Source organism: Ctenopharyngodon idella, chromosome 2 (assembly GCF_019924925.1).
Source record: "Ctenopharyngodon idella isolate HZGC_01 chromosome 2, HZGC01, whole genome shotgun sequence".
Lineage (NCBI taxonomy): Eukaryota > Metazoa > Chordata > Actinopteri > Cypriniformes > Xenocyprididae > Ctenopharyngodon > Ctenopharyngodon idella.
The window spans coordinates 6,296,937-6,316,383 of NC_067221.1; the positions used below are offsets into that span (position 1 = coordinate 6,296,937).

General features: G+C 36.9%; 1 protein-coding gene across 1 annotated transcript; it reads right to left on the minus strand.

Moving 5' to 3' along the window:
* Positions 1-624: 624 nt before the first annotated feature.
* copa (COPI coat complex subunit alpha) lies at positions 625-18,368 on the minus strand. The gene is made up of 29 exons (XM_051859775.1): positions 18,129-18,368; positions 17,603-17,716; positions 17,448-17,521; positions 16,269-16,349; positions 16,094-16,170; positions 15,710-15,819; positions 11,553-11,662; positions 11,346-11,445; positions 10,231-10,449; positions 10,000-10,150; positions 9,840-9,906; positions 9,657-9,732; positions 9,493-9,575; positions 8,693-8,918; positions 7,313-7,451; positions 7,037-7,199; positions 6,621-6,767; positions 6,344-6,533; positions 5,905-6,000; positions 5,730-5,818; positions 5,528-5,651; positions 5,352-5,441; positions 4,200-4,306; positions 3,941-4,090; positions 2,894-3,217; positions 2,693-2,803; positions 2,443-2,604; positions 1,145-1,339; positions 625-966 (listed from the first exon to the last, which is right to left on the minus strand). Exons 1-29 carry the CDS (start codon positions 18,166-18,168, stop codon positions 907-909), a joined length of 3,675 nt encoding a protein of 1,224 aa, XP_051715735.1. The 5' UTR covers positions 18,169-18,368; the 3' UTR covers positions 625-906.
* Between the last annotated feature and the right edge of the window lie 1,079 nt (positions 18,369-19,447).

The window sequence follows — 19,447 nt, forward strand, 5'->3', positions numbered from 1 at the left end:
ATCAAGTATAAATACACAATGGTAGCAGTGTTAATTTAGAATCATTGATATACTAATATTGTTTTTTGTTAATATTTTGATGCAAATTTAGCTTTTACTTTTAAAGTTTTAGTAATTTTGTGTCATTTTTTTTAATGTCTATACAGTTTTAGTTATTTTAGAAATTCCTAAGTTTTTTTTCCTAAAATGTTTTACTACTATAGTTTAATATTTTGAAATAGATTTAGTTTTTACTTGAATTTGAAAGTTTCAGTAATTGTTAAAAAATAATAAAAATTACACAATGTCTATACAGGTTTTTAGTTAATTTAGTACTTTAACTTAAAAATAAGAAATTCCTGTTTTTTCTAAAATGTTTTACTATAGTTTTTGTTAATATTTTAAATTAGATTTAGTTTTTACTTGAATTTTAAAGTTTCAGTAATTGTCTTTTTTAATAAATGTCTAAACGTATTTAGTTATTTTTTTAACTTAAAAATGAGGAATTCTATTTTTTTTCCCTGTTTTTTTATTTTATTTCATATTTTATTTTATAAATTTTTATTTCAGTTACTGTTTATTTTTATTGTTTTAGTTAATGATAATAACCCTACATGATGGAGAAAAACAATACGTGTTCAAACATTTTTTTTATTCACCAGAATTTTATTTCAATATTTAGAGTTTCACAGGAAAGAAAACTTGTTTTGCACTGATTGACAGGGTCACAGATGTACAATTAGTTATTTAGATTAATGAAACGCAAGCATACAGACTGTAGAGACCTCAGATATATAATAGAAAGGAGGAGGCTAGTCACATAAGGTATTTTCTAGAATTCTCTGATCTCAAAGTTTTCATTACTTCATCTTATAAAGGAAAAGTACATGTAAGAGAAAAGCATATCCATGCTTATGCGATGCATGTTCAACGGAACTGCAGTGGGCTGACGCGCAATCCAATCACATCTTTACCAATCTCGGTTACCTAGAAAACAGGAGAGAGACAGCCAATGAAATAGATTATTCACTTCATAGCACCGCACGATCAGATTAACCACTGAACAACAGGAAAAGTACAGTTGCTTTCACACATACTGACAATATTAGACTTTCTCCCATCAATAAACTAATAAACACTGACATAACAAAGGCTTAGAACTGACCTGTGTGACCCTGCAGACCTCTCCTTTGTATTTGGGGCAGTAGCAGGCTCCAGACAGGGGACATTTCTCTACTGGCCGCCCACGGTAAAGGGGAGTGTAGGAGGCGGCGCAGATGTCAAAGGGATTGTGGGGGTCGTAGTTCAGTTGGTGAGCATCTGTCAGGCTCTTCTCACATGCCGCAAGAATCTTTCGTGTCTGAGTAAGTAAAGACGGGGAACAACAGGTTGTGAATAACAGATAATGAACACATGAGGAAAAAAATGACAAGACTGCATGTTTAATGTTATTTACCTTAAAGGGATAGTTGACACAAAAATGAAAATTATCCCATGATTTACTCACTCTCAAACCATCCTAGGTGTATATCACTATCTTTTTGTTTTGTTTTGCTCTAATCTCTGTGCTTATGCATTTGTCAATAGTCGGGTTTGAGGTCACTCTTCCGCCGGAACTAGAGACGCGTATGGCCGTTACCGGAAGACAGTTTTTTAGTTTATAAAGCTTTAAAAATTGATATTTTTCTTACAAAAACCCATCACTTCACTTCAGAAGGCCTTTATTAACCCGCTGGAGCCGTATGGATTATTTTTTATGATGGATGGATGCGCTTTTTTCCCCCCATTATAAAGCTTGGAAGAGCCAGAATATATATATAGTTTTTAATATAACTCTGATTGTGTTTGGCTCAAAGAAGAAAGTCATATACACCTAGGATGGCTTGAGGGTAAATCATGGGATAATTTTCATTTTATGGGTGAACTATCCCTTTAATTACCCTAATAATAACAACATCTCTGTGGATCATACAATCCAATCACATTTTAGCATTCATTTTAGAACAGATTAAGGGCTTGAAAGACATTCCTATCATTTTCCCTTTTGATATTATGGGTATAATTTGCGTCAGTGGTTCTCACTAGGGGTCCTCAGCACACTATCAAGGGGGTCACAAGTTGGTTTAAATATATTATTATTAAATTGTATTTTGTAATGATTTAAAATGACAAATCAAGCATTAATTTTATTTTTTTATTTTAAAATTTTATTTTTTTCACAAGAAAATTTTTATTTATTTATTTTTTACACAAATCAAGTGCTCTGACAGATATGACAAAAAAGAATAAAAGAACTAATTAAAAACTTCCATTTAAGCTTTAAGACTAACAACTTATTGCACACATACCAATAAATTTAGTTGTTTTTGCACACAAATAACCTTTAATGTAAGCAAAACTGCCCTACTGTACATGTGTAGGTTATGGGATATAGGGAACAAAATGCAACGATTATTTTTTTACCTGTTGTGCCACTTCTGGTTTGGGGCCCAGCTCAAGCAGACGACGAGCAAAACCTGCTGCTGTTTTGAAGTTACGCAGTTTGAAGAAAAGATTGAGAGCTGTTCTCAATACCAACACCATGTGGACCGGCTGCAGACTGCAGTGTGTGAAATATGCTGCCATCTGAACACACAAAAAGAAGAAATTTAAAATATTCAATAATACAACATTAAATATATATATTTTAATGTTTTAAAAGAAAGGCACCTACCTCACAAAGTCTTTTTTGTTGATCGAGAGTGTCTTTAGGAAGTTTCTTCCTCTCGGTTTCCATGGTGAGGCCAACAATATACTCCCTACAGATGGTGATCAGCTGCTGTGCCTGAGTGAAGTAAAGAGAAAGTTTAGCGCTCAAAACCCTACAAAAAAAAAAAAAACATGATACAACTACTCATGCTGTATCAAAACTCACCTCTGCGATCTCTTGTTTGTTGTCAACTACAAGCAGTGGTACGGAGAGGAGAATGGCTCTGAAGCGATCGACCGCATCTTCAAAGCGCCCTGCTGTGGTCAGCTGATAGCACTGCTGCAGGCGTGAAATGAGATCAGCGAGACGCAGGCCCACCGCTGGCAGACCCCCTTTAGCCCCGCTGTCCTTCCAGTTCCTCTGGGGGTAACTGTGCAAGCAGGGCAGAGACGGCAGGCCCAGGTAACAGGTGCGGCCACGAGACAGAGTTTGCATGAACAGCTGCTTATAGGGTCCAAACTGAACCACACCAACTTGGTCATGAAGTAACTGTTGAAAAGAGAATGAAATGCATTAGAGACAGCAAAAAAAAAAAAAAAAAAACTGGTACATTTCAGTTTTATAGTTCAGGCCCATCACTTCAAAACCCTTCAAAAATACATCAGGAAATCAGACAAATTTCAAAGCCATCTGTAGCAAGACAATAGAAGCTTGATGGTTTAACATTTTTAAACTGAAGAAATTAAGATAAATAAATATAATTATATATTAGTACATAAATATCAGTATTGTAATTTTACTGATGTACTGTGAATATTACTATTACTATAAGTAATATTTCTGATTTTATAATATAGTAAATATTTCTTATTTTGCTTAATATTTTTATTTATTAAAATGTATTTGAGGTATATATATATATATATATATATATATATATATATATATATATATATATATATATATATATATATATATAAAACATTATATAAAATATTATATTATAATATTCATTTAAATAGAATATATATTTTTATGTAAAAATTATTTTTATATATATATATATATATAAAAATAATTTTTACATAAAAATATATATATATTCTATTTAAATGAATATTATAATATAATATTTTATATAATGTTTTATATATATATATATATATATATATATATATATATATATATATATATATATATATATATATATAGCACACTATTTTTTCCCCCCAAAATCATGCAGCCCTAATCCTTTTAATGAGATCCCTTTACCCTCATAGCAGTTTCAAAAGAGCCAGCCAACATGTGATCCACAGCCAGCTGAGAGTTGTTGCACCACATCTGGGTAGGGCTTGTGCCCTTGGTAGGCGGCACAAAGAAACCGTCGCCCTCTGCGCCACCTCCACCAACAGAAGGTACATCCTATTGGTTAAAGGAAAGACAACAAGATGAGGTTACATCAGATTCTGTATAAATCCAGTTTCATTTACAGACAGAAGTGATTTTTATTTCAGTTTTACACAAGACTTACCAGTTCTGGCGGGAGGTCCAGATCTTCTTCAACCTCCCATCCTCCTCCCTCCTCTTTCCCAATAACTCCGTCATCGCCCAGTCCCTCTTGAGCATCCATGAATCCATCTGTGTTTCGGTCGCAAGACAGTGGGAGTAAGTGGCTGTCAGGGTGTTGCTATGAGGTTGCTAAAGTGTTCTGGGTGGTTGCTATAGGAAGCCCAAATCTCTATGCTATTCTGGTCCCTAAAGTCCTGTTCACACTAAGGCCATATTTAAACCTGGTATTAAGATGCGTTTTGGTCGATCGGATCACAAGTAGACGAGGGAGACACATTCCCGTTTATCCATCTCTTTTATTCACTTTCAACCACTTCTGTCCTGATTTATTTAGGCGGGTTACATTACACGTGACCTTTCCAATGTGATTACGTAATGTGTGGCGCATCGCAGAGCAGTGCAAGACGAGCATTTGTGGTTAATAAGTATATAAAATGTTTTTTTTTTTTTTTAGAAAATGACCAATCGTTTCACTAGATAAGACTCTTATTCCTCATCTGGGATCGTGTAGAGTCCTTTGAAGCTGCACTGAAACTGAAATTTGGACCTTCAACCCGTTGGTAACTGTTGAAGTCCACTATATGGATAAAAATCCTGGAATGTTTTCCTCAAAAACCTTAATTTCTTTTCGACTGAAGAAAGAAAGACATCTTGGATGTCATGGGGGTGAGTAAATTATCAGGAAATTTTAATTCTGAAGTGAACTAACCCAGGGGCATTAGACCCCGTTTACACCTGTATTTAGTGTAAACTGGGCCCAAGAACGATAGCTACATTAGCGTCCACACCAACTGACAATAACATTGTTTATTATAAACACAGCAGCAGTTTTGTTGTCTGCTGCTTATAAAGTCAGGTGGATTCTAAATGGCTGTCAAAGTTTTAATCATTCATTAGCTGGACAAAAGTCTTTCTGAAAGTGATTCCAACAATATTGATACTTTGTGTTGTTATCATTATAGCTGTGGTATGAACTTAGAATTAGAAGGATTATTAAAACTTTATAGTCATAGTCCTTGGTGTGAACAGCCCTCAAGTTGGGTTTGGGTTCTTCCTTCAAAAATAATGTCTTATTGCATAATAGTGTTTTACTATAAAATACTACAGTAAATACCGTCATCCAGATGAAGCTCTGCATCTTCTCCCCAGCCTTCTACTCCTGGAGCATCCATGTCCAGGTCAGCAACCATCTGCCCTGCTCGTCCTATTCAAACATTCACATCGTTATTCTTCAAAAATTTGATCCATCCAACTTCATAAACAAGCTACAGTTACAAAACAGTCCGTCACCTTTGGCAGCAATGGCTCCCTCGAAGAAGCCCTTGGAGACGGTTAGCAGAGGCCAGTTGGTGTCTAAGGGGTTGATGGGAGGTGGCGGCTGCAACAGTTGAGCATTGGGGTCTACCTCTGGCACCTGCACATGAACCCACCACTCAATCATTCTGTTCATCTATAAATATGTGCATCTCTGTTAGTAATAAATTGATCATACCATTTCTTTTTCCAGGTCAAAGGTCTCCTTCAGGGCTTCAGCTTCCTCATCCATCCCATGAGTGGCAGCAGTCAGGTAAGCCAGAGACTCTGAGAATGAATGTGACACAGATGTCATATTCATTAAATGAATCTCATTTAAACAATCATGTGAGTGAAAACGTGACAGCACTCACTCTGTCCACAGTTCTTCAGGATCCGCACACGCTCGCTGACGTCACCCAGGTAAAGAGCACCTTGATAGTGTCCACTCATGTCCTTTCGTATCTCGGCTGTAACAAATCATAAACATCATTCAAACAATCCACAGGAATAAAAACACTATTATTCAAAAGTCAAAAGTTTTTGACACCTTTATTCAGCAAGGATGCTTTAAACTGATTAAAAGTTAAAGACATTAATAATGTTACAAAAGATTTTATTTCAAATAAATTATGTTCTTTGAACTTTCTATTCAACAAAAAAAATCCTTAAAACAACTGTTTTCAACATTAATAGTGAGAATTGTTTCTTCAGCAGCAAATCAGTATATTAGAATGATTTCTGAAGGATCATGTGACACTGAAGACTGGAATAATAATTAGATTATTATTAATTATCAGACTATTTACTTACCGATCTTCATCATCTTCCTGAGCTTGGCCAGGTTGCCAGTGATGAGGTACAGGAAGGTGAGCTTGTCGAAGTTCTTGGTTCTCTGGTAGCACATCTCCACCACCTGGTGATGGCCCTGTAGAAGTGCAGCCTCGCCGAGGCGCTCCCAGCAGCTTCGTTCATCCAGGGCTTTTGCAGCCTCCAGCGCCACCTGCAGGAACAAACAAATCAAGAATGAACACCTGTTCAGGTAAAAGCGTTGAAGCCTTCAACATCCATAAACGTCACTCCCGCATACCTCAATGTTTCCACACTCCAGTGCCAGGCTGAAACGGGTCTTCTCATCTTTGACGAAGTGCAGCGCCACCTCTGGGTAGCCTTTCTTCTGTAGGTAGGCAATGATGGACTGCCCGACCAGTTTAGCATTACGCACCATATGAAGAACCTGAGGGTGTTGGGTAGAAAAAAAGTCATTAAAAGGCAAATCCGAATGTGCGAAATGACTGATATGCAGAGAGTTCTTGACTAAATAAAAATAAAATAAATAAAAAGATTAGAGAAACAAAACCCCTGTTTCAGGGATATCTGTCAGGGAATAGGCACATTTTATGTGTGGCATTTAAAAAAAAATTAAAAATAATATTTAACACAATCAAAATAAAATAAAACAAAATACCCAAGATGCAAGTCTCGTTGCTGAAAATATGCACTAACCTCCTCATATTTGCGATTGACCAGAGCCAGTTTAAAACGGTACTCAGTGGGGTCAATGGTTAGCACTCGTGGTCTGCACTCTCGATCCAGGCAGTACACACTGTTGCCCCTGACTCTTGTCACGTAGATGGGTAGATCCAATGTACGGATTATACCATGATCGCTGTGTGAAAAAAAAAAAAAATGAATATGAATAACATGCCATTATCAGGTTAGGCAAAAACAGTATGATTGTCTAAATAGAAAGAGTTGCATGTCAGGCTATTGGAGCAGTACCCAGAGGTGAGAGCATATTTGATGTGGTTGGAGGTGGTGTAGATGAAGACTTCGTTTTCGGCCCAGGCGCCACTCTTCACTCTGATGTTCTCATGGATGTTACACAGGCTCTCTAACTTCTTGTTGCAGATCATAATGGCTGAAAAAGCAAGAGCAGAGGGTCAAATGTGTGTTATATGATGTGGGATTATTTTGTTTGATACAAGGCAAAAATGCTTGTACAACCCTTAAGGGTGGAGATTTTTGATTGTAAAAACAATATGCTTAAAGGCAAAGTATGTAAGATTTTTGGATTAAAATATCCAAAAACCACTAGAACAATGTTATATATTTTGTTGGCCTGTGTACTTACATTATCCCAAATGTTTCCAAGAATGTTTAAATCCAGAAAAATAAGCAATTTTAACCAGGTTACGGTCACCTATCAATGACATCTTACCCTCGATTTCCGGAAACACCAAAGATGCTTTAATATATTATCTCCCAGTTTCACAGACAATGCTTAAGCTAGTCCTAGACTAAAACGCATGTTTGAGCTGTTTTAACTGAAAGCAACTTGTACTGACATATCTTAAAATATGTCAGTGCCATTGTTTTGTCTCAAGATGCACACCGGTGATGTTTTTTTCTAGGGTATGTTTACAAAAGCTACTTAAATACCCTAATTGAACTAAGGCCTAATCCTGGCTTAATCTAAACCCTGTCTGTGAAACCAGGCCTATGTGTTTTATTAGACAGGTGAGCAACTGTTTGGATACATTCATCGACAGAAAACGAATCACGTTATATAGCTCAACACATCAAGTCTTATTGTATAAATCTCGTTTTCTTGATTTATTGCCATGTTTTACCATGCCTAATATCGATCTAGCTTACTGCAGTGTGCAACACGTGTCTCATAGCAGCCGCTGAGCGAACGCACACAGTAGCGTTATAACAACTTTCAACACTCAAATGTATCTAATATGATAAACAAAGCTGCGTTGCCCCACATACGCATGACCAGAAGAAGCAGAAGCGGCGACTGTGCCATAATAAAAGCTCCACTGCTCTCGAGCCGTGTGTCGCACTCGTCTCTCCTTAGCAATTGATACAGTGGCCTCGTTCCGCTCCAACGACTTTCAGCCACACCCTGTTTCATACTACAGTAATGTTAATAAATCTTTAATACATTAGCTCATCCATTAATATGATTTCTGCCCCGAGCCCCGTCAGATTCTTTTCCACTGGCTGTACCGCGTGAAGACAACACCTCCCGTGATCCCGCGAAATCAAGGCATCATCAAGCTACGCCTTTGTTTTGAACAAGCGACCTCTAGTGGTGAAAAACTACATATTGTGCCCATAAGCTTATACAACCAATTATTGAGTTTGCAGTACCGTGTTTGGCCAGCAGGGCCACATGGTTGGCATCCGAGCTCCACACCACATATTTGACTTTAGCAATTTTGACCGTGGCAAGAGAGCGCTTCTGCTGCACGTCAAACAGCGTGACTCCATCAGCATCACGCAGCAGCAGCGACCCAGTTCCAGCATAAAAGATCTCCTCACAGCTTGGCACCTGGACCTTCTTCACAATCTCGTTCTTCAGGTTCTTAATCAGAAGCTGTGGTGGGATAAGAGTGAGGGTGATCCTTGAGATTTGTACATGGTCATAATACCTTTATTCAATACTATAAAGTGCTGTAGAGATTTTTGTAGGACAAATCCCTGAAAAGAGTTAGCCTTTTAACACTTCCAGTTCCATCATCCTGAGGGCAAGTCAATGGGTTTTTTGGTTAAACAACTGAAGTACTGTGGTTTACACAAGCTTAAGATATTTTCACATTTTATTATTAAAGCCTGAAAAAGTCAGCTTAATGGTGGTCGAAGTCATGCAATGGTGGTGTAGTTCATTTATAGCCTAGATTTAGCTTTTACTTCTGGCAGTTGTATTTAGGCTTTAAAATTCATACAAGTTGTGTTTATTTGTGAAGATTATCATGATGAACAAAACGTGCAAGAGTCAAACTATTCAGAGTGTATTTTCTGCAATAATCCAAAAGCCAATGGAAAAATCTAATTAGTTTTTTAATTTTTTTTTTTTTTTTTGAGGGATCCAGGGTGTTGCTAACTTTTGGGTTGGCCTACAAAAATACGTCAATACTCCAGTACACTTTTTTGTTTCCTGATTCACTTACTGAGTGCATGCGGTCAAGTACGGCAAACCGGTTCCTGGCCACCCAAACTGCAGTCAGACCAGAGGAGCGCTTTCCCTCAGGAGCTGAAAACATGCAGAAGAATTGAACACTTATATTTTGCACATTAGATTAGGGACTTCTAAAGAGAAAAGAGAAAATGTTACCATCAGGATTCTGGGAGTCGCTCTCCCTGGGAATGGAGTAGAGATCATATGTGCTGTTTTCCAGGTTAGTAGCTCTCTGGAGGGGAAAGAGGAAGAAATGCACAAATTAAAAAAAAAAAAAAAAAAAAAAAAAAAATTATCTTGATTTAATTGAGCAGATTGATAAGAGTCTACAGTACTCACAGTGCACAACAGCACAGCATTTTCTGCAGGGTTGTAGGACATGCTGAACACTGGGAATTTGGATCCACTGTGAATATAAAAGAAACAGTTCAACTGATGTTGTAGCTGCACATTTAAGGTATTCAAACTCAAAGTAGAATCGACAGTAAAATTCACAAACCTGCGTAGCTGCATGACGGCCGTGTCCTTACTGCTGTTGAAGTCGAGCTGACGCAGGAAGCGATCTTTCACATAGTACAGCATGTTACCATACACGGCGTAAGCTGGGCGTTCTCTTTCCAGCTTAAACACCAGCATCCCACTGTCATGGCCTGAGAAGTTACAGAATAACACGTCAATGTATATCATGTCATCACCAAAAACCACTTTTCTATTATTAATAGAAACCTACCAGCAGCAAACAGGTTGAGGTTGGGGTGAGCCCCCAGCACCCAGAAACGGTCGTGATCTCTGCGAAAGGTCTGGACGCCTGTCCTCTTGGACATGTCCCACACACGGATGCTCTTGTCCTCAGAGTTGGACAGGATGAGCTCCTGACGAGGGTGAAACACCGCACAGGACACATTGTTGTAGTGTCCCCGACAGGTGTCCAACTCCCATGCTTTGGACTCTAGAAGATGGGATAATTCATTCAAGTAAATAAAAAGTACATTTTTGTAATTTCTAATTATTCATGTTTTATTCATTTTATATATATATATATATATATATATATATATATATATGATAGCACAAACACGGCTTTAAGTTGTATAGGTGGGTCTAACAGTAGTATTCAGGTAAATACTACAGAATTTAAATCAAATGTAAAGTAATCTAATATAAAATAAAACTGGATAGTCTTCATTGTAAAAATAAAATGCAGATCAATGCTTACAATTAAAGTTACAAAAAAATCAGTCAAGAGCAGTGATTTTGTCTCTCTTTTGTTCTTTGATTAACATGACAAACAGCAGCAGGTAAATTAGGCTGCTGTCACTTTAAGCGCTTATGCACTGATTCAATATACTGTTACACAACATGTGTTTTCTCTCAACTATTATAATGAATGTGTTAAAAAAATGTTCTTAGTGTTAGACAGAGTGGCCCAGAGAGAATGCACAAGATTTTACTTTGAACTACTACTGGCAGCTTATTCAACAAGATGAGAGGAATAAAATATGAACTCTTACAACCACCTACAACAACATATACAACAAAATAAACAGTAGGTATATCATAAGCAATCGCTTGGCATAAATCTGTGGTATTTATTGATAAAAATACCTCTTAAAATAATTAAGACTTCTGTTATACCGTTTAAGACATGTAAGACTTTTAAAGGAACTGCGGGAACCCTGTTATGAGGGACCATGAAAGTTAGGATGCTGCCTTGCAACTGTCTTTGTAAGCAGTAGACCGCAAGGTAGTTCACTAGGTTTTGGAACAGGATAAAATATTTTACATTTTACAATGTCATTTTTCAAATCAGAACAATGACACATTTTTCTGTACGAGAACACGTACCGTTCATCCTCCAGATCTTGACCTGCCGGTCATCTGCTCCTGACACAATGAGAGGCATGCTGGGATGGAAGGCTGCCCAGTTTACGCCTCGATCGTGACCCTGAGACCAGAGCAAGAGAATGCAAACTTTCATTCAAGCAAACAACAGAATTCATTTAACTCCAATCACACTTTACAGCACCAAGACCATGACAACCGTATTCTTACCTCCAGAACATGTTTCACTACAGCATCAGACGCCCCAAACAGGTCGACACCAGAGATGCCGCGCACCTCCGTGTCCACAGCACCCGGAGACAAGTTCTTCTTTCTCAGACCTGGAAGCAACATTTATAGTCCGACACACACAGGGGACCCGTTTACAAATTACACAGGAACACCCACATACCAGGGAGGGAAAAGAGAGGAACAACATTAAAACTGCTACTCAAAGACACATGATATGTGACAGCAATCACACAAACATTTTGTTGGGCCGCTAAACATTCGCTGGTGCTCGAGAACACAAACACAACACACGTCCTCCATTAGGTCTAAACCTGAGTTAAGGAAGCAAAGTAACAGACTAACAGCAAAGACAACAATCAATCAAAAGAATAGTTTAATTGTGATTAGAGAGCTCAAAATCACTTCAGATCGGGTGGGATGAATGTAAATCAATGACAGAGAGATGATTGGCTTAACTCAGGTCAGGACGCAGAGAAAAGGAAAGGAGAGCAGAATGCGCGTCTGAAATCTCAGCACTCCAGATGTCTGCTAAATGAATAAAAGTCCAACAAAAGCTGCACTAGAAACCAATGTACAGATGTGGATGTTTCCAGAGGGGCATGTACAGGAAGTGAGCAGGGATGGAACTGACTGGTGGATCGATGGTGGTGGAGCGTGTCAAAATGTTCTCTGGAGGGGCGCTGGATGTTAGAGGAGTGACGAAGACTCCAGTTAAGTCATGCATTTGTTATGGCACATTGTAATGTGCTTCAATCATGCATTCATGTTGTGTTAAGAGCCATTTAATGATTAAATGACAGAGCTACGTTCATGTTACTGATCTAAAAGTTGCATTGGCACAGATGCATCAACTTTAACAATTAAAGGATTAGTTCAGAATTAAAATGTCCTGATAGTTTACTCACCCCCATGTCATCCAAGATGTTTATGTCTTTCTTTCTTCAGTCGAAAAGAAATTAAGGTTTTTGAGGAAAACATTCCAGGATTTTTCTCCATGTAGTGGACTTCAACGGTCCAAAGGTCCAAATTGCAGTTTCAGTGTAGCTTCAAAGGACTTTACATGATGAATAATGGTCTTATCTAGCGAAACGATTGGTCATTTTGAAACAAATAAAAATTTTATTTACTTTTTAACCACAAATGCTCATCTTGCACTGCTCTGTGATGCCACACATTACGTAATCATGTTGGAAAGGTCACACGTGGCATAGGCGGAAGTACCGTGGTATCTCATTTTCTCCTCCGAGTTCAAATTCTTCCGACATCGTTGTTTTACATTTTTTTTTTTGTAAAGGCCATTTGACTTGGTCTTTGCACGTTTGCTTTGTAAAGACTTGCTCTGTACTTCCACCTATGTCACGCGTGACCTTTCCAACGTGATTACATAATGTGTGGCACATTGCAGAGCAGTGCAAGACGAGCATTTGTGGTTAAAAAGTACATACATTTTTATTTATTTTTTAGAAAATGGCCGATCCTTTCGCTAGATAAAACCATTCCTCGTCTGGGATCATGTAGAGCTCTTTGAAGCTGCAGTGAAACTGACATTTGGACCTTCAGCCCGTTGGTAGCCGTTGAAGTCCACTATATGGAGAAAAATCCTGGAAAGTTTTCCTCAAAAACCTTTATTTCTTTTCAACTGAAGAAAGACAAACATCTTGGATGACATGGAGGTGAGTAAATTATCAGGAAATTTTAATTCTGAAGTGAACTAGTCCTTTAACATTATCTATGGATGACAAATGCCATCAAGAAAGATATGAACTAGGGTCCTGTACATGTAAAAAGTTTATAGTTTTGATAAGACTTAATTCAAAAGATGTTAAATCTGTGGTTCTCAACCAGGGGGCCTCAGCAAACTTCCAAGGGGGACACAAGATGATTTACATAAATGCAAAACAAAAGTATTAAAATAAGCTAAAACAACTAAAAATCAAGATGATTCTTATTTTAATTCGTCCACTCAACAAAATTAATGTTTTATCTATAAGAAGCATAAAAGAACCAGGATTCCCACTGTCTAGAAAACCTAGATAAGTCTAGATCTGGCAAAGTAATGCAAAATAATAAAACTATAGAACTCCATTAGGTATTTTTTGGTTACACTTTATTTTAAGGTGACGTAGTTACATTATACTTACACAAATAAGCACTGAGTAATATTAATTAACTGCATGTACTTCCTATAGAGTTAAGGTTAGGGTTAGTTACTTGTAATTAAGCATAATTTACTGTTATTACTATTAGTGATGTGATGTTTGACACAGAGGCTTCGAAGATTGTATTAAAAAAATAAATAAACATCTCACAGTGAAGCACTGTATCGGAGCTTAATTCGTTTTGCCATAACCACTTGATCTGTGACATCTGAAGCTTCGTTTTCGCACACAACCACGTGACGGCATCGTATTCTGATTAAAAAATAACGCAAACCCCTTGCGCAGGTTTCGAGTGTCATTTACTTCTTTGATAAGAATAAATCAGAATGCGAATAAATAATCATATGTTTAGTTTTTGGGCGTATTCAAGTAATAATCCTCAGAAGCACTTCAACTGACCATTCCACAATAATCACTTCATTTATTTTGATCATACATGCCTACATGAACTCAGGTTTAGGACTAAGGAAAAAGCTTATGTGAATAAAGCTGCATATGTTGTTCGAAGCAGATTCATAAAAATTGCTACAGTAACACTACCGTACAACACTACAATACACAAGTTAATTCGTCCCATTTATGAATTCTTTCATAAATTAATTAATTCATAAGTACCATGACACGTGAAAGAGCATTTATACAGACTAATTATTTTTATTGCTTTTATGATTTTCATAGCACAAACTGATTTATTAAATGTAAATAATTTAAAAAATGGCTGGATCTATGGGACACAAAAGCAGTTTTTCCACCTTTTGACCACAAGATGTCGTTGGTGTGCATGGTGTTGAAAAGCTTTGAGTAATGAAACGTTTTTCGGCACATTTTGATGAAAGCCTTGGTTTCACTAATTACTATACTGAGTACATGCAGTAATGTGTAAATATGTCACCTTAAAATAAAGTGTTACCTTTTTTTTTTTTTACATTTTCTAGTTATGTCATGCTTTAAATGTTTTTTTTTTTTTGGTTCTTAATCCAGGAAATCATGAACGACTGGAAAAGTCAATGGACAATGGACAATGGGGGATCTTGTGGTGAAACAGGCTGAGAACCATGGTGTTAAATTAAAGAGAATTCAAGAAGAATTTTTAGTTTTCAATCTTTCATACAATTATATTGCATGTATTTGTATTATCCATGCAGCAACATATTAATTATCTATATTATGTGAAGGGAAAAAAAGGCAGAGAGCAAGAATTTAGATTGTATAGTGTTTAGGAATGAGTTTTTGTTCTCAGTCAGTGCAGACAGCAGTGAAGGTTAATGAGCAAGAAAGAGGATCAGCAATGAAAGCAAAGGACACAGACATTCACAACATCATTAAAACATGCAGAACCTCAAAAAAAAAAAAAAAAAATACCTCTCACTTTTTTAGCCTTTAAGTGTTTAATTGTTCTTCCATGTAAACATCATCTCAGTATTTAAAGGGATAGTTCACACAAAAATGAAAATTCTGTCATCATTTACTCACCCTCAAGTTGTTCCAAACCTGTTTCAAGTTTCTTTCTTCTGCTGAACACAAAAGAAAATATTTTGAAGAATATGGGTAACAAAACCATTGATGAACCCCATTGACTTCCATAGTATTTTTCTCCCATACTATGGAAGTCAATGGGGCTCATCAAATGTTTGAATGCCAACATTCTTCAAAATTGTGTTCAGCAGAAGAAAGAAACTCATACAGGTTTGGAACAACTTGAGGGTGAGTAAATGATGACAGAATTTTCATTTTTGGGTGAACTATCCCTTTAATTTCCCCCAAAAATAACAAAATTGAGTATTGAAATCACTAGACAAATGCTTGATGCATGAGTGTGAGAGGTATTTTTGCTTCAAGCCCACAGAGTTTTGTTCTGTACACACTGTAGAGAGAGGACATGAGGAAGAGAATGCCTCTATCTTCCTCCATCCTCTCTGTCCATTCCCACCTCCCCAGCCTTCCCAAAACACTCAATCCTGTCCCAAGCCTCCTCACCGGAAATATCCCACACGCGCACAGTCTGATCCAAGCTGGCCGACACCACCAGGTCCTCAGAGGGATGGAACTGAGCGCACATCACATAGTGATTATGCCCCGTCAGCACACTACAGAGAAGAGACAGCACAGAGAACATGTACAGCTCAGTTTCACTCAGCTAAAGGTACCAGCAGTGTTGCTCAGGTCAGAAAAAATGCTTTGACAATTTGTGAGCATTTTTGTACATGAAATGTATTTTTTGGTTTTATTCGCAAAAGTTACATCATTAATAATAATTTCAAAATAAGCTAACTTCAATATCCTAATAATTAAATGAATTAATACAAAATGTCTTGATTATTTGTGCACATCCACTAGTTCATGACCTATATAAACACTCACCAGACACATGTTCTGGACTGCCAGTTCCAAATGCGAATGGTCTGATCATCTGAGGCACTCAGGATCCAGGGATACTCCTGAAAAAGATAGCTAGAAGTTAGTCTCTTGTGGCATTTATTAAATGAACATTATTAAAATAATTATTAAAGAGCATTATAAAGTTGATAGGGCTCACATGATGGAAGAATGTGGTACGAATGTAGTCAAGATGTCCAAGAAGAGTGAACAGACACCGACGCAGCTTGTAGTTCCACACCTAATAATCAGAGTCAAATAACTGTCAGCAAATCAAAACAATTCAGTAACACTTTATAATAACATCCCATTAGTTAATGCGTTAAAATTAACTAACAATTACTAATCTTTGTTAATAAAAATACAACTGTTCATTGTTTGCTCAGGTCCATTAACTAATGTTAAAACATACACTAAAATGTAACAAATGCTTTATAAGTATTTTCATTGTTAGTTCATGTTTACTATTGTATTGTGAAGCGTTACGAAAAACTAACCTACTCCGTCAAGCTATGAAGTAGCAATAGCCAGGTGAGACATTTCTTAAAGTGATAGTTCACCCAAAAACTCACCCTCAAGCCATCCTAGGTGTATATGACTTTCTTCTTTCAGCCAATCACAATCAGAGTTATTTTAAAGAATATCCTGGCTCTTCCTAGCTTTATAATGGTAGTGATTGGAGGATGAGATTTTGAAGTCCAAAAAAGTGCATCCATCGATCATAAAATGTACTCCACGCGGCTTCGGGGGGTTAATAAAGGCCTTCTGAAGTGAATCGATGCGTTTGTGTAAGACAAATATCCTTATTTAAAACTTTACAAAGTAAAACAAACTTCCGGCGTGACGGCCATACGCATTCGATTTACATCTAAAAAGCGTTAACTTCTGCAACGTAGTACACAATGACATGACGTACTATGCGTTATAATGTAGGACATAGCGTAGCATAGAACGTCATGGCACTGTGTACAACGTCGCGGAAGTTAATGTTTTTAGACGCAAGTCGAATGTGGAAGCTCGTTATTTTACTTTGTAAAGTTTTAAATAAGGATATTTGTCTTACAAAAACGCATCAATTTGCTTCAGAAGGCCTTTATTACCCCCCGGAGCTGCGTGGAGTACGTTTTATGATGGATGGATGCACTTTTTTGGACTTCAAAATCTCATCCTCTATTCACTCCCATTGGAAGAGCCAGGATATTTTTAATATAACGGATTGTGTTTGGCTGAAAGAAGAAAGTCATATACACCTAGGATGGCTTGAGGGTGAGTAAATTATGGGATAATTTTCATTTTTTCCCCCCTTTAAACATCAGTATTGAGAATGAAGAAAGCAAACCTTGATCTTGTAGTCATCTCCTCCTGACACAAACAGTGGCTGCTGCTTATGGAAGTCAATACCTCTGACTGGACCTAAATGAATTCACATCATCATGAGACCGCAGAAGAATAAATGACAAGGGGCTATTAAATCGTTGATCGGCTGTTTCATACCATCATGCTCGTCAAACTTGTCGATAAGAGTGCACATGCGATAGTCCCACAGCTGGATGACACCGTTGTGCAGACTAGCGAGAATCCAGGGCCGTTTCGGGTGGAAACTCAGCCCTACAGAAAAAGACAACACAGTCAATTCAGGTATTTGTTTATAGAAAAGAGAGTAAAAAAGATTGTGTTATGATGATAATCATATTGACATTAATTTATCTAGATTATTATTGTTACTTTATAAATAATAATCTGGTCAAGATAATATCAGCGCGTTCTCAACGAAACATAAACACTGAAACATCAGAAAATAGTATATTTACTGCAGCGTCTGAACGGCTAACAAATGCTAGCGCTGCGCTAACGCCGAATGACATACAGTATTCTGCACGATTTAAATTGAATACTTGCTGACAAAGACAGTGGATTATATTCTACAGAGATTATATATTAGAATCAGACAAACGTACATAAAGAGAACCGTAATCATTAAACAGCAGTCAAGTGAAGTTAGCCAGAGCAGATATCTTACCTTTCACTCGGGCCGACTTTGTCTCGAATTTGGTCAACATTTCCACTGACAATAATAACTGAACAGGAATGCGTTATGTATGAAGATGCAGATCAGTTTAAGTTAATTTAAATCCTAAAATCATCCCCCGTCAGGAAGGGATTTTGCTTGTATGATTCTGCGGCTCCACTTCCGTAGCTGACACGTCTACTGAATCCGCTCAGCCCGGGCCGTGCTCCCGTGCGCGAACAAATAAAGTTTGATGATTCAAATGCCAACATCGCAAAGACCACGTCATTGAACCTTAGTCATCCGCGCTTTAAAAAGATGAAAAACTCATTTTTATCAGTCAGTCACTTGACAGATCACTGTCAATAAACGGAAATAATAGTCAGGAATACTGCGTGTATAAATAAATAATAGTATATTGCATTGTTCTTTGTTGTTGTTTTCGTAATTTTGGTATATCATTAGTGCCAAAGCATTTAATAAATTATCTCGTCATCTCCACATAAATCTAGAAAAAACAAGACAGAAAATACTACTTTACAGTATCGCAGCCAGTATTGGGGAAAGTTACTTTTAAAAGTAATTCATTACAATATTGTTACTCCCTATCTGTGTTAGTTACTTTTATGGAAATGCGTTACGTTACTTTTGCGTTACTTTTTCGTACCTGGGCTGGACTTGTTTTTCAATAATATGAGAAGAAAGTTAAACACTCTTAATTCAGCAATTAAAAAAGAAAAAAGAGAAAGTGATGTTTATCTGAAGTCATTTTTGCTTATTAGTACGTTAATTTGGATCGTCGAAGGTCAACAGCAAAGACATTGGTTAATAAAGTGAGATTATTTGTGTTATTTAACATATTTAATTATTGCAGGTTTGTGTAATATTCTGAGTTTGCATTTTACTGTTTTTATTCATTTTGAGGAATACTGATGACATGGAGGTGAGTAAATTATCAGGAAATTTTAATTCTGAAGTGAACTAATCCTTTAACATTATCTATGGATGACAAATGCCATCAAGAAAGATATGAACTAGGGTCCTGTACATGTAAAACGTTTATAGTTCTGATAAGACTTAATTCAAAAGATGTTAAATCTGTGGTTCTCAACCAGGGGGCCTCAGCAAACTTCCAAGGGGGACACAAGATGATTTACATAACAAGTATTAAAATAAGCTAAAACAACTAAAAATCAACACTGTAAAAAATGAATGTGATTTTAACAGTGAAATATTGTAAAAATGCTACGGAAAAAAATTGTAAAAAGGTTAACAGTAAGTTCCAGTACTATATACAGGGAAAAACTGTAAAAGCTCTTACCAGACATTTT

Bases quoted from the DNA above. Each gene is read 5' to 3' on its own strand.
- copa (XM_051859775.1), bottom strand. From the start codon at position 18,168: ATGTTGACCAAATTCGAGACAAAGTCGGCCCGAGTGAAAG. The intron at 11,663-15,709 runs GTGAGGAGGCTT...TGTTGCTTCCAG, and splicing joins GCGCGTGTGGGATATTTCCG to GTCTGAGAAAGAAGAACTTG. The intron at 5,442-5,527 runs GTGACGGACTGT...ATGTTTGAATAG, and splicing joins GGGAGCCATTGCTGCCAAAG to GACGAGCAGGGCAGATGGTT.